The sequence below is a fragment of the Lissotriton vulgaris genome, chromosome 1_1, assembly GCF_964263255.1.
Source record: "Lissotriton vulgaris chromosome 1_1, aLisVul1.2, whole genome shotgun sequence".
NCBI lineage: Eukaryota > Metazoa > Chordata > Amphibia > Caudata > Salamandridae > Lissotriton > Lissotriton vulgaris.
In genome coordinates, this window is record NC_141685.1 from 1293958666 (window position 1) to 1293984904 (window position 26239).

The 26239-nt window shown below is 45.1% G+C and overlaps 1 protein-coding gene across 1 annotated transcript in view; it reads right to left on the reverse strand.

Annotated features, from left to right (window-relative positions):
• AMHR2 (anti-Mullerian hormone receptor type 2) overlaps window positions 1-26239 on the reverse strand; it is a 976241-nt gene that overhangs the window by 728454 nt on the left and 221548 nt on the right. Inside the window, exon 3 of the mRNA XM_086936519.1 lies at window positions 10786-10932. Within this exon, the coding sequence (XP_086792645.1) occupies window positions 10786-10932 (147 nt within the window). The remainder of the gene's footprint in view (window positions 1-10785; window positions 10933-26239) is intronic.

The following is a 26239-nucleotide window of genomic DNA, read 5'->3' on the forward strand; positions in this document are numbered from 1 at the left end:
ATAATTAATTAATGTATGAATATTGGCATACTTTCAAAGTAAATTTGTTGGTCAATGAGGGAAATGATGTCGATGGTTTCTGCATATCTTTTAAAGAGGGCTCGATCCACCCACCTAATATTATTCATATGTACACTTGAACCATGCAAACATTTACTGTATTATACATGTATAGCAACAGTATATGTCCAAAATGATATATACAGAGAAAATCATCCACAGGCATGTCCAATTATATAAATGCTCATTTACAAAAAACATGTAAATTCGATTTTGTCATTCAACCCACAATGACTCATGGTTTTCAGGAACCTGATCCAAAATGTCTCTCTTTGCGCCAGATTCCTGGCTGTATCAACATGCGGCAGGACTGACACCTGCTCTAGTATGGTAAACCTTAATTGGGGTATCGTGTGTTTCTGCTCCCCCCAGTGCAGTGCTAAACATGACTTTACATTGGGGGTCCGAATCATACTTCTGTGCTCTGTCATTCGAATCTTGACTTTTCTGGTTGTCCTACCAACATATACAAGTCCACACGGACATTTAATAGTATATATAACCATGCTGGAATTGCAATTAGATGTGTGCTTAAATTTGATTTGTTTACCTGTGTGCTGGTGAGCAAACTCACATGGATTGTATATATATGTTTTTACAGCGTTCCCCTGATGAAGGTGTCAGCACCGAAATGCATTGGGAAATGGGAAATGTTGGATGCTGTTTTCGAGAATTGAAAATTGGAAATTGAAAATAAAGCAAAACTCAGTGTGTTGAACTGTGAACATCTCGTCCAGCGGTTTCTTTCACGATTGAAATGTTCTAGAATCTTTCATCAGTTCAATGTTTACACTCAAGTATCTGACCACTGTCTAAACATAACTGACGAACATATGAATTTTCATTTTGTTACTTTTATTCACTTTGATTCAAACGATTTTTGTTGATACTATCGTATTTGGTATAATGTTTGTTTAACATGTTAAATATGTAACCAAGCACCAGGTTGGGCATGTGAACAGTGCACTCTAGCGTTTAAGCAGGTTCTGTGTGACTTTGTGGAATGTTTACTACCTGACGGGGGTTAGTCAGGTTTATCTTGGGTTGCACCATTTGTTAAAAATTGTGAGTATATTGATAATAGGAAGAACAAACTCAGGTGTGCAGGTTATCCATATATTGTTATAATGTAGCACATAAACAACACCACCTCTTCCTGTAGAAACTTGCAGTGGTCATCCATTAAAGTTCTTTCTCTCCCACATCTCGCTGACATCCTCAACTCCCTCAAAGCCACTTGTTACTACCCAACTTCGTTGAGTTTATGCTTATCTTTGACCACATACAGAGCTGCTCCGCCTTTTGGCTAAGTACGCAATGCCCTTATCTATGACTCTCTCTCTCTCTCTGCAAGACACATGCTTATGCACTGGTAAAGGTCTAAACACTCTGAGGGGCAGATTTATGTTAACTGGCGCATCCCCAGGGATGCGCCAGTTAATGTGCGCCAAAGGGCGCCACAGCTACGCCACCCAAGGTGCAAAAACGGCACAGATGCGTGACGCATCTGTGCCGGAAATGTGGCGCATTGCAGGAGTTGCATCGCAAGCGCGACGCAGCTCCAGCAAGGCTCGGGGGTGCCCCATCTTCACAATGCTGCGTCAAGACCTACGCCTGCTTCAAGCAGGCGCAGGGTTTTGACGCAGCATTGGCCTGACAGTGACTGAGTGAAATCTCATAGATTTCACTCAGCCACTTTCAGGAGGCGTTCCTGCGCAGGAACGCCCCCACCTGCGCAGGAACGCCTCCTTATGGCGCAGGGCTTTACAACGTGACGCATCTCCTAGATGCGCCACGAAGTAAATAGGGCGCATTGTTTGCGCCACCGTTGCGTCAAATAAAGTGACGCAATTGCGGCGCAAAGAGGTGCAAGGGCATCATAAATCTGCCCCAATCTCTCTAACTTGGCTCCAATACTCAAGCACTAGTCAGTTTTTCCATGCATGGGCCGATTTACAATCATCACTTTCAATCATCCACCGAAAGGGTACCAATAAATATGATGAAAAGGTCAGTGCTTCTGTGACATGAAGCACTGTATAAATTATAAATACAGTGTAGCCACCGTTCAACAATCGACAAAGAAACTCAGGCCTCACCAGCAGAATGGAAAGCACTATATAAGTACCAATATAATACAAAACAATAACCTGCCCTTCATTGTCGTGTGAGATTGTAATCTAAGGAAAAATAGTTACTAATCACTCATTTGTGATAGTGAGTTAAGGCCTGATGTACAAAATTTCTCTTCACAAAAAGTGGTTGCACATTGTGAACCACCTTTTTGCAAAAGGAAAAGAATTTTGAGAACTGACATATGTACTAATGGTTCTGTTTACAACATTCTGAATTGTAGTGGGAAGCAATCCAGCCTACCTCATCAATATTCATTAGATAGGTCGCAAATTGTGATTCACAATGATTGGATGCCATCATAGGGACGGTGGCTTCCTGGGGTCAGCAGACCACAATCTGGCACATGCATCAAGGTAGGTTTTTGCGATTCCTTAATTGCAATTATTAAGGAATCGTGATCAAGGAATCGCAAAAGCCTATGCATGTAGGAATCACTATAAAAATAGTGATTCCTAAACATTCCTTAATTGCGACTCGCAAATTGTGAGTCACAATTAAGGAATGCCTTCCCATTCATTCCTATGGGTCTGTAGGTCCATAGGAATGAATAGGAGATTGCATGCGCAATATGCGAGTACCAGTAGGTCCTGGCAAATTGTTCATGCAATTTCAAGGGTTCAAGGGTGTCAATATGACACCCTGTTGCACCCCTGAAATTGTGATGTACACCCATGTTGAACATGTGTGTGTGGCTAACCTAAAACTTTAAAAAAATGCATTTTAGTGCATTTTTCAAAGTTTTTGCAAATTACTGACAATTTTGATTTGTCTGTAATTTGTGGTCCCAAATAGCGAAATCGCTATTTGAACGTGCTTCTAGCCTTGCATTTAAGGAATCACAAATTGCGATTCCTTAAATGCAATCGCAATTTAGGAATACGCAAATAATTGCAGATTCTTAAATTGCGCATAGGAAACACTTTCATGCATCTCCAACTGCCATATTGCAATTGCAAACGGCCGATTTTTGCTAATTGTTGCATCGTTTGCGATCGCAAGAACCTTTTATATGCAGGCTGTTTTCCTTAAAGGAAATGGGGCTGCATTTAAAAGTGAAGGTTATACACTCCAACTACCTTTTTTAACATTCACAGGGGGAGAGGGTCCCAATTGAATCGGATACCCCCTCCTTTGAGGTGTTGATCAAATTTTAAAGTTGTGTGGTCCAAAACAATGATACATACCTTAAAGAATCACTGTTTGATAGGGGCGCCCAAAACACACCTTCGGCTACAACGGTGTTCACAATATACACTGATATAAAAGGTGTTACACTACGCCTGTATAAAGTTGTGGAATGATTCTTACATTCAAATCATTTATTAAAGTTTATATTTTTAATGTGGGTATTGTATATACACCCACAGGGGAGAGTCTTTAATCGCTTTGTATGCTCACAATGTATTATCTTTCGAGATTGCAAAAAAAATCGGCCCAAGGCTTCACTGCCAGTGGTTGGAGGAGACTGAGGGCAATCTTCGCGGGTGGGATACTCAGTCACAAAAGTGACGGATATCCTGTCCGCCATATTAAAAGTTCCTTAGAATATAATGGAATTGTAATACGGCGGACGGGATATCCTTCACATTTGTGACAAGGTTATCCTACCGCCAAGATCGTTATCAGGCCCTGAATCTCATTTGGTTATATCATTCTTGTTATTACCTCACTGTGTGTTGTGTTACTGATGTTTTTAACCCCGGTGTGCTACTTACTGACACACTAAGAAGCTCCAGAGTTCACATCTTTTCCACCATTTCCCGAGTACCCAGCACTATAGAGCTATGTTGTCGCACACGAGGGGTGATTCATAGAAACCTCGGCTAACAACTTTCTGAGCCACAATCACCTTCACAATGTACTATATCAGACAGTATAGAGGCAGATCACTCTATTTATATTTTCATTTTCTTTGGAAAATTTCATTGATGGGAGAAAAGTGATTCCAGTGAGTGACCCATCACACTTAGAGGAAACCGACTGCAGGACGCTCACCCAAAGAAAATGCATTTCCCTTTACTTCACAATCCAATTGACATATAATTTTCAGAACATGAAAAAGTGAGAACATTTACAGAACATGAAAAAGTGAGAAGTGAACATGAGAATAGATATTGGCATAGACCCTAATCCGCCGCTAGGAACACCCATTAGACGGTTATAACTCAGATAGAAAGGGTGTTGATACTCCCGCCATTTCAGGGTTCCCTATGAAGGCTAACACTATTCCTGCAGCATCCCTTCTGCGTAAGATCGATGCACAAACCACAGTGATATGGCACAAACCACAGGGAAGGAAAATGCTACTTACCAGTATGCATCTGTTTTTGGCATGTAGAGCTGTAGATTTGTATACTGTAGCATAGATCACCATCTGGTGTTGGGCTCAGATGTTTGCACTTTGTTGTAGAAGTCTTTGTAGTCATAAGATAGGTGACTCCTCCTTTGGTTAGTAGTGCAAATGGGCATCAACTCCCTCTCAGATCGTTTTCGCCATAAAGGGTGGTGATAGAGTTAGATAGAAGTAGAAAGATGTCCATGTGAAATGTATCTAAGTAAGATATTACTGCAACAGACACATGTATCCGGGAGGCGGTGGGCGTATATGAATCTACAGCTCTATATGCCAAGAACAGATGCATACTGGTAAGTAGCATTTTCCGTTTGAGGTATATGAGCTGTAGATTGTATACTGTAGCTTAGACTATACAGCAGTTGTGCCTTAGCTGTGGCTACCTGTATCGGTTGCATCAGTTTGAAACAATGTTTTTAGTACAGCTTGCCCTACACTAGCTTTTTGTTTTGCTTGCACATCCACACAGTAATGTTTAGTGATTGTGTGTGTTGTAGACCATGTTGCTGCTTTACAAATGTCATCCATGGGGATATTCCCATAGAATACCATAGATGCCCCTATTTTGCGTGTGGAATGCGCTTTTGGGGGAATTACAATGTATGCTTTGCATTTTGATAGCATACTTGAATTTTTTTAACAATCCACTTGGCAATTCCAGATTTTGATATAGGATTGCCCTTATGTAGTGGTGAGAAAGCTACAAAAAGTTGTTTCGTTTTCCTGAAACTTTTTGTTCTGTCAATGTAGTAAAGAATAGCTCTTTTAACGTCAAGCGTATGCTACTGAGTCTCGTTGAGGAGAGAAGACTGGGAGCTCAACCGACTGTTTAAGGCGAAATGGAGAAACTACTTTAGGTAGGAATTCAGGGTTTGTCCAAAGAACCACTTTGTTGTTATGTATTTGCAAAAATGGTTCTTGTATGGTTAATGCCTGGAGTTCACTAACTCTTCTGAGAGATGTGATGGCCACAAGGAAGGTTACTTTCCATGTGAGAAATTGCAACCTACATTTGTGTAAATGTTCAAATGGAGGACCCATGAGCCTGGTAAGGACAATGTTTAGATTCCAGATTGGAGAGGGTGGAATTCTGGCAGGAATTATCCTTTTGAGACCTTCCATGAATGCTTTAATGGCAGGAACCCTAAATAATGACAGTTGTTGTCAGTTCTGCAGGTAAGCTGATATGGCAGCAAGATGTAATCTTATGGATGTGTATGCTAGATTACATTTTTGTAGATGCAAGAGATAACAAATAATGTTTTGAATGGAAGCATCTAATGGATTGATTATGTTGTTATTGCAGTAAATCACACATCTTTTCCATTTAGCTGCATAGCAAGCTCTAGTAGTAGGACGTCTAGCCTCCTTGATAACATTCATGCAGTCTGGTGGGAGTTTGAGGTATCCAAACGCTAAGGCTTCACGAGCCAGATCGCTAGGTTCAGTGGAGCTGGATCTGGATGCCTTATGACTCCATGGTTCTGTGTGAAAAGCTTTGGGGAAAGTTGTAACTTATGGTGTGCAACTGCTGAGAGTTCCAGAAGTGTTGTGAACCATGGTTTCCGGGCCCAAGTTGGAGCAACTACGATCATTGTGAGAGACTGTTGTTTTACCTTGCTGACTAGTAGCAGAATGAGTGGGAGAGGCGGAAAAGAATATGCAAATCTGCCTGACCAGTTCATCCATATTGCATTGCCCTTGGACAGTGGGTGTAGATAACTGGAGGCGAAGCTTGGGCATTTTGTGTTTTAGTGTGTGACAAACAGATCTATGTCTGGATGGCCCCGCATCTGAAAAAAGGAATGAAGAACTTTGGGATGAAGTTCCCACTCGTGAATCTATTGTTGCTGACGACTGAGCAGATCCGCTATCTGGTTGTGTGTCCCAGGTAGATGCTCTGCTAAGAGGTATATCTTTTGAGGAATGGCCCATCTCCATATGTTTTGTGCTAGTTGTGAAAGTTGTAGGGAGTGTGTCCCCCCTGTTTTTGTATGTAGTACATTGCTGTCATGTTGTCCATCTGGACGAGGACAGCTTTGCCTACGAGGTGTACCTGAAATGACTTGAGAGCGAGCAATATGGCCAGTAACGCCAGAAGATTGTTGTGAAGGAGTTTTTGTTGAGGGGTCCATATACCCTGTATGGTATGGGTTAAGAGATGAGCTCCCCAGCAGGTGAGGGATGCATCCGCTGTTAGCACTGTCTGTGGAACCGGGTCCAGGAACGGCCGCCCTCTAGAAAGATTTTGTGTGTTCCACCACTGCAGAGAGCGATGTGTGCGGCTGTCCACCTACACCAGATCTGTAAGCTGACCCTGAGCCTGGTTCCACCAATGTGCCAAACATTCCTGTAATGGACGCATTTGGAGTCTTGCGTAAGGGACAATTAAGATGCAAGAGGCCATCATCCCTATGAGCTTCCTAAAAACTCGAGCTGGTAGTGATTTTTGTGGTTGAAATTTTGTTATGAGAGCTAGCATACTAGATATCCTGGCAGGATTGGGGAATGCTAGTGCCTTGGAAGTATCTATAATTACACCTAGATACTGCTGGGTGTGGGATCGTTGAAGATGTGACTTGGTAAGGTTTATTGTAAACCCTAAGTCGTGCAGCAGCTGGATTGTCTTGTGTGTTTCTTGTAGACAATCTATGTGTGACTTGGCTTTTATGAACCAGTCGTCCAGGTAAGGAAACACATGAATGTGTTGTCTTCCTAAGTGGGCTGCTGCCACTGCGAGGCATTTTATGAAGACTCTGGGCGCTGTTGTCACTCCGAATGGAAGGACTTTGAACTGGTAGTGTTGACCGTCCACTACAAACTGTAGGTATTTCCTGTGAGCCAGGTGAATAGGAATGTGAAAGTAGGCGTCCTTGAGATCTAGAGTGGCAAGGAAATCACCTTGTTGGAGCAGTGGAAGGACCTGTTGCAGAGTGACCATGTGAAAGTGGTCGTATTGTATGTACAGGTTTAAGGTTCTGAGGTCTAGTATTGACCTAAGTGTACCGTCCTTCTTCGGGAGGAGAAAGTAAAGTGAATAAACCCCTGTACTTTGATGATGTGGAGGAACCGGTTCTATTGTATGTTTTTTCAAGAGAGAGAGAACCTCTTGCTTTACAAGCGTAAGATGTTCTGTGAACATTGGCCGTTGTCTGGTTGGTCTGTGAGGAGGGATAGAGGAGAATTCCAGGCAGTAACCATACTGGATAATTTGTCTCACCCACCTGTCTGTGGTGATGTTCTTCCAGACAGGTAGGAACTGTGATAGTGTTCCTCCGACCTGAGTGGAATGGTCTGGAGGAAGCGGAGGGAAGTCATTGTTTGATAGTAGGGGAGGTTTGGTTGAAGTAACCTTCTGCTTTCCCCTTGTTATTATATCCCCTGTACCCACCCCTAAAATATCCCTTGTTGGGGGATGTTTGTGTAGGATTTTTATAGGAGGAAGTTGTAGCCTCTGTGGTAATGTTTTTGGATCCGCCCCTATAGAAGGAGCGATGAAAGTACCCCTGTGTTGTCTCAAATTGAAATGCTCCTATAGATTTAGCAGTGTCAGTGTCTTTTTTAATTTTTTCTAGAGCTGTGTCTACAGCTGGCCCAAAGAGGTGTTCCTGATCAAACGATTGATTTAAAATAGTTGTTTGCACTTCCTCTTTGAAACCGGAAATGCGTAACCATGCATGTCTGCGGAGTAAGACACTAGTGTTGACAGATATAGATGCAGTGTCAGCTGCCTCAAGGGCACATTTGATGGAGGCATTTGTAATTAACTTGCCCTACTGGACTAAATCATTGGCCTTGGCTTTGTATTGGTCAGGTAAGTGTTGTATAAGATTTTCAAGCTCATCGTCGCGAACCTGTCATATCTGGCAAGTAGAGCTTGTGCATTGGCTATTCTCCAGTGATTGGCTGCTTGGGAAGCAACACGTTTACCTGATGCATCCAGCAGTTTAGACTCTTTATCGGGGGTGGTGCAGCACCAGAGGTTTAGGAATTAGCCAATTTCTTGCATTGGAGACTACCAAGGAGTCTAATGGGAGTTGTGCCTTGATGTACATGGGATCTTTAGGGGCAGGTCTATGTTTTTTCTCAATGCGTGGATTGGGAATCCTGGCCATGACAGGGTCTTTAAATATGTCAGGTGCATGTTTAATTACCTCTTCAAGCATGCGCAATGTATGTATGACTTTATGGGACTGAGCAAAAGTGTTCATTAAGAAATCTTCTTCCATGGGGTCTCAATGTAGTGACACACCATGGTATTGAGTAGCCCTAATAATAAGTTGGCTAAATCCTATATTGTCGTCTTGGGGTGATGGCTTAGATGGGTATGCATCTGGATCAGGAATGTCTGGAGGATCTCCAGGATAGTCATAATCATTCCATGTATCCTGTGGAGGGGTAGTATTATTGTCATTAGGGTCATCTACAGGATCATAACAGTGTTCCTCCCCACCCCCTAAATCATCATCATCCTGTGGTAATAAGGGTGAACATGGAAATAATCTAGGAGATTATATAGAAGAGTTTATAGGAGAGAAAGGTTTAGCAGGAAGAATAGGAGAAGAGGGTCTTATTGGTGAAGTTGCAAAGTCTCTCTTCTTAGCAGGCACCTCAGGTGTATGTGAGGCATCAGATTTCCTCTAGTTTGCTAGAATACTGATATTATGGCCTGTTTTAGGGTCCACCTGAAATATGGTTTGCTTTGGGTCGATAGGATCTGGTCTAAACAGTTCATCCTGAACGTCTGTTTTCGGGCTGATTTTTTCGGTTCGGATTGGGCTTTAGTTTGGTCTCTGGAGCCTTGGGAGGAATTTTGTGCTACTACGGCTTCGAAGTTGGCGTTTTCTTCATAGCCAAAGATTTTTGGTGTTTGTCCGGTTCTGAGGCCTTATGGGCTTTTGGTGCCGAAGGGCTCGGTATTGAGGCCTTTGTTGGAATGGGGTGTATCCCTGATTTTGGCACCGAAGGTGGTTTACGGCTAGTGATATGTGGCTTGCTTGGTCCCAAGCTGCCGGAAGGCTTTTCTTTTTTCTTCGGAGGCGTGCCCGGAGGCGGGGCTTCTGAAGTGTCCTTCTGTTCTCAACTAGGGCCTGCAGGTGAAGTCTTGACTGGAGCCTTTTGCTTTTCTGATGGGGCAGGAGCAGGGGCTTTTGTACTCACTCGTTGACCTGGAGTGATGTCATCAAACCCGTTGTCATCCTCTTCGGAGATGATCTCGAGCTCCTCTGAATCCTCTGCCTCTGGAACATCGGGCCTTCATCGAAGATGTTTTCCAGCACCCGTGCAGCATGTTGAGCATGACGTGCCGTCGAGCCCGGCGATCACGGATGGTTTTCTTCGATCGAAAAGAGGCACAGGCCTGGCAATCTTTGTCCTCGTGTTCTGGCGATAGGCAAAGGTTGCAGACCTAGTGATGGTCACTGTGGAAATTTAGCTCCACACTGGGGGCATTTTCTGAATAGATTTCTTTCCATTAGCCGTAGGCCCAAATGGTGTCGATAGGCCCAATGACCAGTGTCGACAACCGGATTCGAGAGATTTTTGTTAGCTCATCGAAGGCACGCGAACGAGACAATACCGTTGAATATGATAGATTGCGCTTTGAGAAAACACAGTGCCAAGCCGGAGGGTAGCAAGTCTCATCTGAACCCAATGGCGGAAAAAAACAATCTGTAGATGGAGTCGATGCCCATGTGCACTACTAACCAAAGGAGTCACCCATCTTGTGACTACAAAGACTTCTACAATAACAATGTGCAAACATCCGAGCCCAACACCAGATAGCGATCTATGCTACAGTATACGATCGACAGCTCACATGCCTCAAACAGGACTTTCTGCAAATCAGAGGTGTTTTAAGTGTGGCCTGGAAATACATACCCACTTTAGTGGTACATTTACCAGGCATACATTTGTGAAGGCAGTTCCAGCATGCTGCCATGGCATGTTCGACCTGCAACCAACTAGAAGTGTCCACCTCTAAACCGCTCCTGCCACTGAGGCTGGTTCCACTGCAATCCACAAGCACTCGCCAATGCAGAGGGTAACTAGATTTGGTGGCCCATCTATAAATCAGACCCTCAGAACTGACCAAGAGTCATATAGCTGACGCAAGCCTTGATAGGCTCTTCCATTTACACAACATGCAGCTGTCAAATTGTTTTTCACACACCCCTTTTGCAATAAACGCATCTCTAAGTGGCTTCTAATAACATCAGGTGCATGCACACACTCACCTTGATTGCTGCTCTCCTCCCCAGGGCTTCCAGGGCCCATGTTCCCATTGCATAGATCCTTGGAGCAGGAACATTGCAGAATGGAGTCCAGCCCAATCTCTGCCTCGCAGGTTTGGGAAGAGCAGGGCACATTTTCTTGCATACAACCTGCCTTAAAACACGTGAGAAAATCAGCAAAACGGGGGCATAATGACATCCATCAATAATATCCCATTAGCAGTTGTTTTGGGTATTCCTATTCTATGTCACCGAAATCATATTTGTCATTCCAGTGGCCACAACCCCCAATGACAAAGATGCCAACAACGAACATTTGCCATCGGGTGTCTCATTCACTTTGTTGTGTGCACTCTGATGCAGAAGAATACACACTACTACCCTCAATCTATCTGTTTCTTCAGTTCCCAGCTCATTGTGAATCATTCTTACAATAATATAATTTTTAGGGTAATTATTGATGATGTTGGTCAATTCAGTGCTGGGGCAATTTTGTAAAGATTTTGCAGGTTAACCATGCAGATTCCATGGGTGATATCATGAGGCTGTTACATTTTACCATCAGTGTATCCTCACAGCTAAGGCGACAGGAAAGCAACAAGTGCGTCACAAAAATGCCATTAATATAGCGGATCCCTGCTTTGAGAATATTTTTTTTTCAAACTATTATTTGGGGACAACCTCCAATATTCCTTTACAATTTGTACAAAATATAATGTTTTAACCAACACTTAGCTAGACTACATAAGCTTTAAAAATGCCTTCAGAAAGTGTCTATGCTAGGGGTTCTCAACAAACTACAGACCGTGCAAAACGCGGCGGCTAGAACCTTACTTTCCATTCCTAAATTCACATCCACCTCCCAGCACATCAAAAAGCTCCATTGGCTCCCAATCAGGAGTCGAATCAAATTTAAGGCTCTGTGTATAGCCTATAAGACCCTGAATAACACAGGACCACAGTTTCTAAAAGAAGCTCTTCGCCCAGTGGAGCAACGCAGGACTCTACGATCCTCCGCAGCCTTCTTGCTGAATGTCCCTCGGACAAGAAAGGCCACCTGGGGAGACAGATGCTTCACTACAGCCACAGCTAAATTGTGGAACACCCTCCCACTCCATATCAAATCCGCTCCCACGCTTCTTAAATTCCGAAAAAGCCTCAAAACATGGCTCTTCTCCTCCTCCTAACTCCCCCGTCATACTTTAGTGAGCTCTGAGATCACCAGCGCCGAGACACCCGTACGGGTATTTGTGCGCTTTAAAAATTGCAAAAAATAAATAAATAAATAAATAAACTAGCATTCTCCTTTGCACATAGTACTTCGTTCTCAGTTACTGTAATGTTCACTGAACTCAAACATTGAATAGTCCGCACATGTACTTTTACAAAAGGATACCTTTGCTCAAAAATCAATATTTTAAATTTCCTATATATGGACTACATTAATTAAATTCCGATTGATTTTTGCTTTGAAAAAGAAGCCTGTTCTTATTAAATAGTCACTGGGGTCGAACCAGACTTTTCATTCAATGATTAGTAATCCATTTAAAAGGAAAAATAATCAAAATGAAAGTAAATGTGAGTAGACAGGCAGCTACTTTAAAAAGTGCAATATCCAACACAGCACCTTCAAAACAGACAAGTTCCTACTGGATTCTTCCCGTTTGCTGGGGGTTTGTGTCGATTGTTCACTGGGTCCCACTGTCTAGCGCCCCCCAGCAATTGCTCCTCAACTTTTGCGACAGATGTAATTTCCTATTTGTTTGTATTCAATAAACAGATATTAAACAAATCAGACAAGTTCCATCGCCCAAGTAGACATTTTTTCAGTTCATTTGTACATTTCAGAAGGATGCTTAGGTAACCCAAATACTATCCAGGGCACTGCACGGTAGGTGGGGGAGTTTCTGACTTTAACTCGGATTCCTAGGAAGAAGAATCAGGATTATAAGTAATCTTCCCATCTCCATAACCGAGTGAAAAGTTGAATAGAAAGGCACATTTGTTGCTTTTAACAAGATAATCTCAAGGGGAACAGTGGAGGCATGACCCTGCCGTTTTAACCAAACAGATCTGGGTTCCTTCTTTCCCCATCAAGAGTGGACCTGCCCGGAAGGTAGGACAGAGTTGAAGTGGCTTACTCTGAAGAAAAAAAATTATGGAATGAAATTTGGCTCAGATCAGATGCCAGTAGCTCAGACATTTTGTAAGTATTCCACATCAGGTTTGTTTTTTAGTGTGATGCTCTAATTGCATAAGTATGCCCTGTCATGGGCCCTCTGCTTGGCAGTTCGTCTGGACTGTTCCCATGAGGCACAGGGTCAAGACTGATTTGCATATGGCCATGTCTGAACTGGGGTGGCTTGGTGAGCAAAATAACAATGGATTAAACCCAGATCTGTGACTGGGGTGAATGTTTTTGACATTGTGCAACGTTCCGTCCATTATCTTGTGTGTTTTGCTGTTCACCCTACGTGGGAAGGGTATGCCCAGACGTGGGTACCTTGCTCACTACGCCACTGGAGTCAAGCTATCCTGGCTGATGAAGGCGGATAGCCAGAAACCGGTCCTAGGATGCTTGATTCCGGTCCAGGGAAGACATGGCTTGGCAGTTCTGTCTGGACTGTTCCCATGAGGCGCAGGGTGAAGACTGATTTGCATATGGCTATGTATGAACTGGGGTGGCTTGGTGAGCAAAATAACGATGGATTAAACCCAGATCTGTGACTGGGGGTGAATGTTTTGACATTGTGCAACATTCCATCCATCATTTTGTCTGTTCCTCTGCTTGCTGTGCCACACAACTCAATCTTTAATTCACTAATTGAGCATAGATGCCTAAAACTGGTTTGTGGTTTGTAGCAAAGTAGGATCTGCTTTCATGGTTACCCCTACTTTCTGCAGGTGGCATTCAGTTTTCTGACTTGTCTGACTGGAATCCTGCTAATCAGGAGTCCACTCTCTGTGCTCCCTCCCTAAATTGGACCATGGTGAGTACTTAGGTACCCCCAGACTGGCTATTGGTGTACCCTTGTAAGTTCCTAGTATATGATACTATGTTACCCAGGGCAGAAGTACACCATGGGTCCCCCATGGGCTGAAGCATGTATTATACCACCCATGGGTGGCGACTCAAATTGTGACTAGGTCTGCCATTGCAACCTGTGTAAGCTGGTGCTAGCACCACATATGAAAGATATAGGCTTACCTATATCTAAGGACACTGCACTTAAAACCTATAAGTCACCCGAAAGCAGGTCCTACAATCCTGAAGGCAGAGTGATTGGTTAAAAGTGTGAGGTGCCCCTACATGAGCAGGAAACCCCACCAATCCTCGGAGTCCATTCTCCAGGCGTTGTAAGTGCGTCAGTCATTACGATACATAGAGTGTCCATGGGTTATTACGCAATGGCTAACTGGCTGTAACTGGCTGTAACAAACCCTGGCATGTTTGGTATCACACATGTTGGAATCATACCACAACATCATAAAATGTCTGTGCCTGTGCTCCAACCAGGCTCTTATCCAGGCCTGTGGACATCAAAGATACCTGAAAGAATCTGCCTTGGAGTGAAGGTGTCACTCACCTGCATCTACAGGCACCACAACAAAGCTGACCGGTCTGCTGTTCCTGAGCTCCCACGGACTCCGAAAGGTTCATCAACACAGGTAGGGGTTCTGCAACTCCCTTGAGGCCTGCACTATCATCAGAGCAAGCCTGAAGCCAGTGTCCCCTTGTCGGAACCGCTGGAGCAGTACCCCTGTGCGCCGCGTTGCCTTGTCGTTGCCAAGGCTTGTTGACTCTCTTCTCCAGAGATCTTAGAGCTCCGAGAAGCTCCAGCCTCCAGCATCTCTTGCTACCAAGATCTTCGTCCTCACCGCATCCACTGCACTGTGGGCCTGCATCATTGGTGAGCTGCTCGAGGTCCTCCTGCGACTCCTGTGCCTCCAGTCTGTGGGTCCCCCTGGGGTCCTCTTTGGCTCCAGTGGGCTCCCCTGTTTGCTCTGAATTACCTGTACTTGGTGGGTCCATTGGACTTTGCTGGTCCCGACACTGCATATTTTCTGTCTGCCATGTTTGTTGCCGATGCCAAGCTTGTTGGCGCTCCCGCCGGACACTGACACCCTAGCTCTTGACATACGACGTGTAACAGCTCGTAAACAGCTCCTGGTGTTCCACTGCATTGCCTGGTCCACACAACTGCAGCGCCAAGGTCACCGTCAACTCTCCTGCATCTTCCGACATCTGTGGGCATTCGTCTTCCGTGCCTCCTGGCCACTCCTGAGTGGCATAGACTCTGTCCTCTCTGCTGGCAGGTACCTCTCTTCCTGAATCCACCCTTGGGTTCCACCGGACTCTTTCATCTTCTTCGCCAGCGGCATCTTTACCAAAGTCCTCCGTTGTGGTCCAGCCATGGCCTGTGCAGGTAAGAGCATTGGGGCCGGGTTGGGGGAAGGGGGGATTCAACAGACGACCACGAGGGGAAATTAAATAAATAAATAATTTTCCCTTGTGGTTGTATGTCAAAATCCCGTCCAAACCCGGCCCCACCACCCCACCGTTCTTATCTGCACGGGCAGCGGCTGTTGTGGTCTACGGTGGTTTCTGACATCACTTCCAACAATGCACCGAGGTTCCCTGGTGTAGGTATCCTGGTTCCCAGGGTATTCATGGGTAGGATGACTCTCCAACCTCCCATCTTCCACGGGTTTCTTCAGGGACTTCAGGCTAGGGTCCTCCTTTTTGAAAACTGCAACTGCGACTTCCACATTGACTTGTATTTAGCATGATCTTGTGTTTCCTCTCTGCACACAGCCTCCGTTCAGTTCCTGGATACTTACCTTGGGTTGTTCTTTGAGTCCCCAGCTCTTCTAAGTCTTCTGGGTCCAGTCTCAACTTAGTTCGGGGTTCACATACCACTTTATTAGTATATGGTTTGGTCTACCCCTGAAGACCACTGTGTATTTGTTTACTTACGTGTTCTGTTACTGAACTATTGTGTGTATTGGATTAATATCTCTGGGGAGGAGATATTGCAATGTGTTAGTGAGTGTTTATAATAAATACATATTTTTATAACTACATTGCGTGGTTCTTTTTCACTTAGCCTATGCTATATGATTAGTACTGGTAAAACAAGCTGCTTCACACTCCTTCTGGACTAGGCTTTTCTCCACAGCTACCACTTAGAGAGCTTTATAAGGCTGTCTAAGCCCACTAAAATCATCATAAGAGTTGTCTGGATTAGTGCAAGGTGCTCCACTTAAATAAGTATGCATCATATACTAAGGTAGCCTCCTACAGGGTTGCATCTTATTTTCATTTGGAGGGGACCTGGTCTGGTAGTTCTTGCAGACTGTTCCCACTAGAGCAGGGCCAAGGCTGATTTACATATAGCTGAGCCTTGTCTGGAGTGGCATAAGGAAAACAGATCATGTCAGTGATGTGCTCCTAGTAAACGACAGTGGGTGACACTTTTTGCATGGATTCCACCATCACTTTTGTGTTCTACCATTGTAGAGAAAGGATGTGGTGACTGCTTTCCCTCTTTGGATTGAGCCCTTTTTCATCCAAAAGATGCTTTGTATTTTTCATAACATTGAATTACAGATGAAACACTCCATCCAGATGTGGTTTCTTTGGAAATGACTAGGCCTTTTCCAACAGGGACACAACTTGTAAGCAAGTGTTGCATTTTTCTAATCTCTTTCAAAGGAAATATTCTAACATCCTTCTCACGCTAAATGGAATTACCCCTCTGCTGGAGAGGTTGGGTCTTGAAACAAAGTGAGAAGAGGTATTTTGTGATGAATGTGGAAATGTGATAGCACCTACAGAAGAAACAAGGGATGTGTACTCTTAAACTCTCTATTCTTGTACATAATGTGTAGAGTATCTGGAAGGAAGCACAAGACTTGGATCTTGCCAGTGCTCAATTTGTGCCGGTGCTTGACAGTCCACCAGTTGGTAGAGATGTCTGTCGATTTTCTGTTTATCAGAGCACACCAACAACAGTTTTTAACAACTGAATATACATTTTAGAAAATACCAAGTCGCACTGGCCGTTATCACAGTCTGGGGGACCTGAAATTTTCATTGGGTAAGATGAAATAGTTGAAATTGTGATGGTTAGTGGGAGTAGTCGATGGAAGTGGAATTTGGCAGATCTGGCCAGGGCTGTGGGAAGTGGAACGTTAGATGGCCTTGTGTGAAATACCTTGGGCCCTGGCACCTATTATTATTATTTTATTTTACAAATTAAGCACTGTTAAGCTTGACCTATAAGGTAATGTAACAATCTCTATGAAGGCTGCTTTCCAGGAAAAATGTTGTGATGACCCTTTATGCCTGGGCTCAAAATGAATAGAACTAAGATTAGCTCTATAAAGGATGGTGTGATGGGCTGAATGAGAAGAAAATCATTTTGATGACTTTGAAGAAACCTGTCCTCACTGACACAGTGAAAAAGAAAACCTGGTGTTGGCTTTTTCTTAGCATTGGTGACTACAAGTAGTATCCTGATGGAAGAATATTGTGGACCACACCATGCCAGGTGTAGAACGTATGACAGTACTGCTTCTTTCAAGAAATAAATGTCTGCAAGCATCAGGCACAGAACCTCATTGAGTCGAAGAAATATGGTGATTTGGTAAATGGGGGTTTAGCTTCTTAAAGGATTTCCATATAGTCTTGAGGCCCAGTTCAGATGGATGAATCAGAGAAATTCAGGAGCCAAGATGCCAGCTTTCAGAATGATAGAGCAGAGAATCTTGATGTGGAGCTACAGTTGTTCCATCTCTGACAACGAAAGGAGATCTGGGAACCAACACTGCTGGTGTAATTTCAAATCAGATTCATCATGGCACTGGTATAAATTAGTTTAGTGATGAATGACAGAAACAGGCATGTTGGAGAAAAGGCCTAAATAACTTTCTGCAACCAGTTGCCCAAAAGTCACAGATCTTGAACCAAACTCTGTGGCATCTGGATGTAAAGTCTGAACATTTTAATTAATTACCAACTAAGTTCTGGGGGGTTGGGTGGGGGGGGGCTTCTCAAATCTGGAGGGTAGAAAGGCCCTTTGACTGTCGGAAAGGAAAGAAAGGGGATACGTCCTCCCTATCTATAAATACATACAACTCAAAGTATCCCTCCTACAGTGCCAGATGTGGCGTGCTACGAAATGTTTCTCCTCACAAGGACACAGTGTTTCTAAATGCGGGGAAGGAAATAATTCCTTTTTTTAAAATAACCCTTGCACACTCTAGTAGTGTCATGCTTCATCGTCGAGTTCACCCTGACTCCTAAAGGTCAGGGTGGGCTCAACTGTATTCCAGGGAGCTCTTAAAAGAAAAAGACCAGCAGGTATAACTAAAGATTAAAATTCCTTCTAATGCTTCAAGGTATACCTTTATTTGTGGAGTAGTCAGGATCTTGAAACTAAAAAATTACAAGTGGTGTTTAGGATATGATGGTCCTATGAGTCTTTTCCAACATGTTCCAGCCCTACTCTGAAGGCCTAAGTAGTTACCAGGGCTTTCATCGGGGTGATCAGCTCATTACGCTATTTTTTATATATTTATATGTGATGCATGCAAACTAGTGCATGCTTGGGCAGTGAATATACTTGCCCTTTTCTTCTTTCGGAATCCAACCATAATGCTTCCTTTCATGACATCCCATGTGTCATTTCCAATCCCATCATGAAGGTCCTCACTCGTGGCAATCATCACCCAGTGCATGCTATTTTAGCTGTGATACTGAAGTGTTCATGTTCACCACCCATCATACAGTCAAGGAGTACTTGTGTTTGGACATCATTCTCAAGATTCCCTCGGAATCATACACAATATCGTTCCCATGAATTTAGGAAGAGAAATTTGTGTATCATGCAATTTTTTGCATTATATTATTCTTAATAGCCTTAGTAGTTTATTTGTGCTAATTTAGTGCTAGAAACCTCCTATATCAAAGACAGAGCTATATATCCGTTTTTCCTTATATGATTTGTTTAGGCAAATAGACCATCAGGTACAGTCTTACTTCACACTCTCAGGCATCACTCAAAGAATATTAAAAGTGAATCAAACATTCATGCATGCACCCACTTGTGCTGGGTTCCTTGTTTCTCAGGAGCGGGAGGGAGAGGGCCGCCCTGTAGTCACACTGTTTGGTTTTACAGTAGTTTCGTGAAAGAAAAGATTAACATGAGTCTCTAGGTGAAATCTCAAATACGGCAAAAATGAAGCATTTGCAATACAATAGGTCTCACATTAACGAGAGTTTAAGCTATTGCAATGCAATAGCTTAAAGTTTAGCACATGCGAGACCTATCCCTTATCATATATGAGAGAAGCTTCAAATGTGAGTTCAGCACGCCTGCTCTACAAAAAAAAGTGAATTTGATTTAAAAGACCAAAATTTTGCTTTATGTATAATAAGAATCTTGCCTCTTGGGGTGTGTGGCCAAGAAGGCACCATGAACAGAAGCTTTGCACGCTTCTGGTCCGGCCCAGTGTCTTATTCTGCACCCTCACAGCTGTTGTCCTCCACAGCTGTCCCAGCTTGCTCTACGTGCCGGGGGGACTGTGGGGTCTGCCGTGACTGCTGTGGCAGCTGAGACCTCCGGCGACCACAGATTGGGGACTGTGGCTGACATGGAAGATAAGCACTGCAGCTGCGGGCCCTAGCACCATTGGAGGTCATTTCGGTGATCCTCGGAGCAGTAGGTGCCCAGCCATATGGCGGACTGTTGATGTGCCTCAAATTGCTTCCTGCCCTGAACTGGTGGTGCGGTGATACGCCAGGGCTGTTGATGAAGTCATCGGCCAGGGGTCTGCAGTCGGCGCGACCATAGCGGTGTGGCCACAGCTGAGGACCTATCAGGAGGTCCTGGCCCAGCGTGAGGCAGCCGCAGGGACTGTGGCCACAAGACGGGGACCACCGGCATGCCCCTGGGGGGCTCCAAGCCCTAGGTTCCCTCCGGGAGTAAGCGCGCCTCTCCTCTTGGCAGCGTGTCCAGCCGGAACAGCGAGCCCACCTCCGGCCAGCGAGCGACACGCACCGCAGCCGGCCACCGAGGAGGGAAGAAGCCCCACTGCTGAGCAGTGTGCGCCTGAAAGAAAATAGTGCTCACCGACTACATAAAGTTGACCGTGTAGCACCTCAAGTAAAAGGTCCAGTCATTATGGTGGTCACAAAAGGAGACAGGACGGTAACAAGGAGTGACTAGGAAGCCTCATATGGAATCGGAAGCCAGCGTTTACCAAGGACAATGACACCAGCCAATGAAAAATATGGGCGGAGAGTGGGCGAGGCTGCCACAGCACTTCACATTATATCCTACTATAGCATGCCTCACAGAGCCAGCAGCGCATGCGCACTGCAACACTAGGCTCGACCTAAAAAGGCATGGCCAGTTGGACCAACAATATGACATATTTTGTCACGGGTCCTACCCTGCCTCGTCACCTATTCAGTTCTGCATCTACTGGCTTGTGATTACCACACGTGGTGGATCGCGTGATTTTGTTAGCCGGTTCAATCACATCTGAGTTTATTTATTGCCATATGCAAAAAATCAATTTGTGGAGACCAGAAATCGACATTCGGGCAGCTTAAAGCATCTACCACAACACTGATCACAGCTGTCAGATGAACAACTTTGATTTTCAGGGTCCTGTGTATCCGTGAAGTCTATGTAATCTGAACTTGAAAATGTCAAAGTCCTTGCACCTTCTTAATTGTTTAGATAGAGCACAATTTCGATAGGATGCATTTGTGCCAAGATTAAGATACTTGTGAATGATAGGAAGAATGACTTCAGGGGTAGATCCAATACCCAATGCTCTAGGAGATTAAATGGCAATGACATCTCCATTTTCAAATCCGGTAACATCCTCATTCAAGCTACAGAATCCCACCTCTTCATCTTCAAACAACACTTCTGCTCCTTGTCTCGCCTCTTAGGCAAGTCTATTCCTAACCCGCCGCCCACTCTTCAGCTCAACCCCCTCACTTCTCACCCTTATCCCCTACCCCGTTCTCCATCCCCCTACCACCACCATACTCCAAGCCCCACCACCCCCTCCCTCTCCGCTGCCGTTCCCAATGTCAATCCTATCTACCATTCTCCCTCTCTCAATTATCCCCTCCCCCTAGAGTCCCCCACCCCCTATTTACCCCTACTTCCACCACACTCCAATCACCTGTGCCCCCACCCTATCTGCTGCAGTTACCAATGCCTCTACCATCTCCCAATCCCCTTCTCCCAATCATCCCCTCCCCCTAAAGTCCCCCCACCTCCTGACAACCCCCTGCACACCTCCACTCCCAATCACTCCCACTTTCCAACAACCCATCCTTCCCATCCCCCAAGTTTATTTGTAACCCCCCTCCTCCCTCCATTCCACTGCAACTTATTTCCTTACCCTCCCCCCTGGCTCCCTGTCCATGCCCCCCTTTCCATCTCCATCCCTTAACCCCTCAACCCACCCACCCAATGCAACCATGAACCGCTCATCCCTCCCACCCAATCCCACTCGACCATTAGCTCCCGACGAAACCCTTATCCATACTCTTCACACCCTTGTAACTTTTTTATCCTCTCACCCTGATGTTGTTAATCCCTTGCCCCCCTCCTACCTCGTCTTGTGCCCCACAGCCTTATCTCTCCTCACCCCTCCCCCACCGGTCCCACACATCTAACACTCAACAGACCACCTCCCTCCAGCGACAACACAGAACATCCCTACCACTCCCCTTCTTGTTCCCCCCCCACTCCTTTAACCCAGCATCTACTCAATATTGAGTGGGTCCTCTCCAGGTTAACGAAGGAACTCTACAGACTTAGCGGTGATTTTAATTCCCTCACCTCTAGCTCCCCACTCTTCTGGGCAAGGTCCCCCCTCCCCCCTCCCAACTGTAAACTCCTCTCTAACTATAATCTTCCTCGGAATACTACCTCACTCCACTGCCATCAACACAGGCCTCGCCGCACTTCGAACCAGTTCTCTCCTTCCGACCTTTCTGAACTATGCAACTGGTACCTGCCCAAGCTAACTATCAATAACCCCCACGCCACCTCTCTAACATCCTTGTTAACCTCAGGACCAACAGAATCCCCCTTCTTCCTCCTCCCCTAGACCACCTCCTCAACTTACCACTATCCACTCCGGCCCTCCCCCTGAAAACATTCCCAAACCCCTCTCCTACATGCTGGTTAACTGTTGATCTGCTGTCCGACATGCCATCGGAATCTCTGAATCCATTCTAAGCTAATCAATTGACATTGCGTTCCTCACAGAAACCTGGCTTAATGACTACTCTACGAGCATGCTCGACATACTCTTCCCCCGGATACTCTATCCTCAGGAAAGACAGACCCAATAGAATAGGAGGTGGCTTATCCATAATCTTTAAAAATTAACTTCAGCTCTCCATAGTTAGCAACCCCGACCACTCCTCCTTTGAATACCTTGAAGCTGAACTAATAATTAAAGGTTCCCTCCCTATCCATTTGCACACCATCTACCACCCTCCAGGCGATCCTCATCCCTTTATTGATGAACCTTCTGACCTTCTCACCCAATCCTCTATATCTAACTCTAGAAATCTCTTTCTTGGGACCTCAACCACCACTGAAATGTCTCCAAAGACCCCACGACCACCCTCCTCTCCAATCTTCTCGAGATTAATGACCTCCAGCAACTTTGTCAGGTCCCTACACACACCAAAGGAGCCAACCTAGACGACTTCATTTCTGGCCTGCCTGACCAACATCATCCCTATTGACTGGTCTGATCACCACCTCATACTGTTCACCATTTCTACCACGTCTCCTCCCCCTCCGACCCCAAAAAATGTACCAGAAACCTTAAACAGATCCCCCCTGGTGTTCTTGAGTCCAAACTCCAAGCCCAACTGTGCCTCACCCCTCCCTCTAAAAATGCTAATGATCTTACTGAGCATTATAATAAAGCCGTTACCGATGTCCTAGACCAAACTTCCCCAACCATACTTAAAAATCAAAGGAATATACCTTCCAAATCTTGGTTTAACCTTGAGCTCAATAAGGAAAGACGTTCTCTTCGACTGATGGAAACAACCTGGAGGCATCTTCCCTCTCCTGCTAACCTAACACTCCTTAGAGAAGCCAGATCAGCAGACAAGAAACAAGTTTTCAGGAAAAGGCATCCTTCTTCCGTACCCAACTTGATAGGACCAAAAATTGACCTAGAGAACTAGTCAACATAATTCCTAACCAAACCTCCACTGCACCGCCCATCCTGTTGTCCTCAACTGCTAGATGTGATGAAATCCCACTTCTTCGCCGAAAAAAATTCCAAAATTGACCAATCCTTTCCTTTTACTTCTACCCCAGCCATCCCTCTTACTTCTCCTGACACTACTTCTAAACCCTGCACCACCCTCTCCAGACACCTCGATCCCCCCGTTCTCATGCCCACTTCTCCACCTCTCCTTACCCCAGACACACACACCCACTGCTACACCGCCCAGAACCTCTTCCCAATCCCACCCACTACTTCTCCTCTCACTCCTAATCACTCTAACTCACTACTAAAAAATAATGCATCCTGGCATTCTTTCCTCCCTGTCACTAAACGTGAAGTTCTTAATATCATCTCTAAACTTAAGCCTTCCTCCCACACCAAAGACCCCCTCTCCTCAAACCTTATCCAGGACCTAAAACACATCATTGCACCATCTTGGACCACAATCATCAACACCTCCCTGGCTACGTGATGTGTCCCTATCTCTCTTCAGCTTGGTCAAATCTCGCCCTTTATTAAAAACTCCAATGCCAACTCCAATGACCTAAATAATCTCCGCCCCATCTCCAACCTCCCCCTTCTTTCTAAAGCCCTCGAAAAATGTGTCCTGCTCCAACTAGACAAAAACATTGAAAACTTTAACCTACTTGACCCCCTTCAATCAGGCTTCAGAAAAGGCTGTAGTACCAAAACTGCCATGCTAAAATATTGTTAATGACATTCATCACTCTCTTGACAATGGCGAGACATGTCTACTCATCCTCCTTGATCTCTCTGTAGCGTTTGATACAGTCAACCACTCTGCGCTACTTAATGTTCTCAGAGATCGTTTTGGCATTAATGGTGTTTACCACCTTCAAATGGTTTGTCTCCTACTTACAGCACCGAACAAAGCAAACCAAAATTCAAAACTGTCTTTCAAGCCCCACTCCGGTATCCCTAGGAGTCCCCCAGGGATCTATCCTATCGCCATCTCTCTTTAACCTCTTTATGGAACCCCGCACTCTCATCCTCAAACAAGAATCAACTACCACCTCTACGCTGATGATACTCAACTGTACTACTAGAACAAAACCCACACCGGTATCCTACACTTCAACAATACCCTCACCAAGATCCAATCCTGGTTCCAAATAAATCATCTCAAACTGAACCCTAAAAAAAACGAAATCCTTCTCTTCTCCCCTAAATCCAACCCTCTCCCCATCCAAACTTGGATCCCCGACCTCAGTGACCTCAACTGCTATCTCTCCTTGTCCTACTCAGTCAAATCTCTTGGTATTTCCTTTGACAATAAGCTTAATCTCAATTCTCACATCAAAACTTCAGCAAAAGGAGCACTCTTCACTCTCCGCCATCTCAAAAAAATCCAGCCGTTTATTCCATCTGAAGACTTGAAACTAGTAGTCAATCCCTGGTATCTCGAGAGTTGATTACGGCAACGCCATCCTCACCAGAATTCCTAAGATCCACCTAGCTCCTCTCAAATCTGTTCCTAACCTCACAGCTAGACTCATCACTGACTGCAAAGGTTTTGACCACATCTCCCCAGTCCTCAAAACTCTTAAATGGCTCCCTGTCGAAGGCAGGTCTGCCTACAAAAATGCTTACATTACTCACAAAGCCCTGCACCAAAACACGCCGCCTTACCTAGCCAACAAACTTTGCATAGCGGGCAGCTCCAGAGCTCGGAGAAGTACGAACACTCTCCTCCTTGTTCCACCCCTGCTAAAAAAGAAATCCACCCAAACCTGCTGCTTCTCTGTTAATGCCCCTAGCAACTTGAATGCTCTCCCCAAAGACCTGCGATGCAACTCTTCTTATCTCAGCTTTAGAAAAGGACCTCAAAGTGCATCTCCTTAACAAATATTGCGGGTCTTAACCCTAACCCATCGTCTTATCATTCCTTTTAGTATTGTAAATTGCTCCTGATCTTATACCTGTATTTGTATAGTTACAAACCGTCTCTCTTTTGTAACCTGTTATTATTCACTGCTGTTGATTGTTGCTGATTTTTGTTCCTGCGGTACAAAAGGGGGTGGTAATGGACGGAGCATCTGAACCAATCAAACACTCACACCCAGTCAAAAGATCTGAGTTTAATCCATCACCGTTCTTTAGCCCACTCTGCCACCCCAGTTCAGACATGGATATATGCAAATCAGTCTAACCCTGTGCCTCATGGGAACAGTCCAGCCCGAACTGCCAAGCCATGCCTTCCCTGGACCGGAAACAAGCTTCCGAGGACCATTTTCTGGCATTCCAGCCGTCTTCAGCACGGCTTGCTTGAATCCAGTGGCAAAGTGAGCAAGGAACTCACATCTGAGCATACCCTGTCACACTTATGGCGGCCAAAAGTGGTTCAAAAGGGGGTGGTAATGGACGGAGCATCTGAACCAATCAAACACTCACACCCAGTCAAAAGATCTGAGTTTAACCCATCACCGTTCTCTAGCCCACTCTGCCACCCCAGTTCAGACATGGCTATATGCAAATCAGTCTGACCCTGTGCCTCATGGGAACAGTCCAGCCCGAACTGCTAAGCCATGCCTTCCCTGGACCGGAAACAAGCTTCCGAGGACCGGTTTCTGGCATTCCAGCCGTCTTCAGCCCGGCTTGCTTGAATCTCTGGGGTGGCAGAGTGGGCTAAAGAACGGTGATGGATTAAACCCAGATCTTTTGACTGGGTGTGAGTGTTTGATTGATTCAGATGCTCCGTCCATCACCACCCCCTTTTGTACCGCTTTTGGCTGCCATAAGTGTGACAGGGTATGCTCAGATGTTAGTCCCTTGCTCACTTTGCCACTGGATTCAAGCAAGACGGGGTGAATACGGCTGGAATGCCAGAAACTGGTCCTCGGAAGCTTGTTTCCGGTCCAGGGAAGACATGGTTTGGCAGTTCGGGCTGGACTGTTCCCATGAGGCACAGGGTCAGACTGATTTGCATTTAGCCATGTCTGAAATGGGGTGGCAGAGTGGGCTAAAGAACGGTGATGGATTAAACCCAGATCTTTTGACTGGGTGTGAGTGTTTGATTGATTCAGATGCTCCGTCCATCACCACCCCCTTTTGTACCGCTTTTGGCTGCCATAAGTGTGACAGGGTATGTTCAGATGTGAGTCCCTTGCTCACTTTGCCACTGGATTCAAGCAAGACGGGGTGA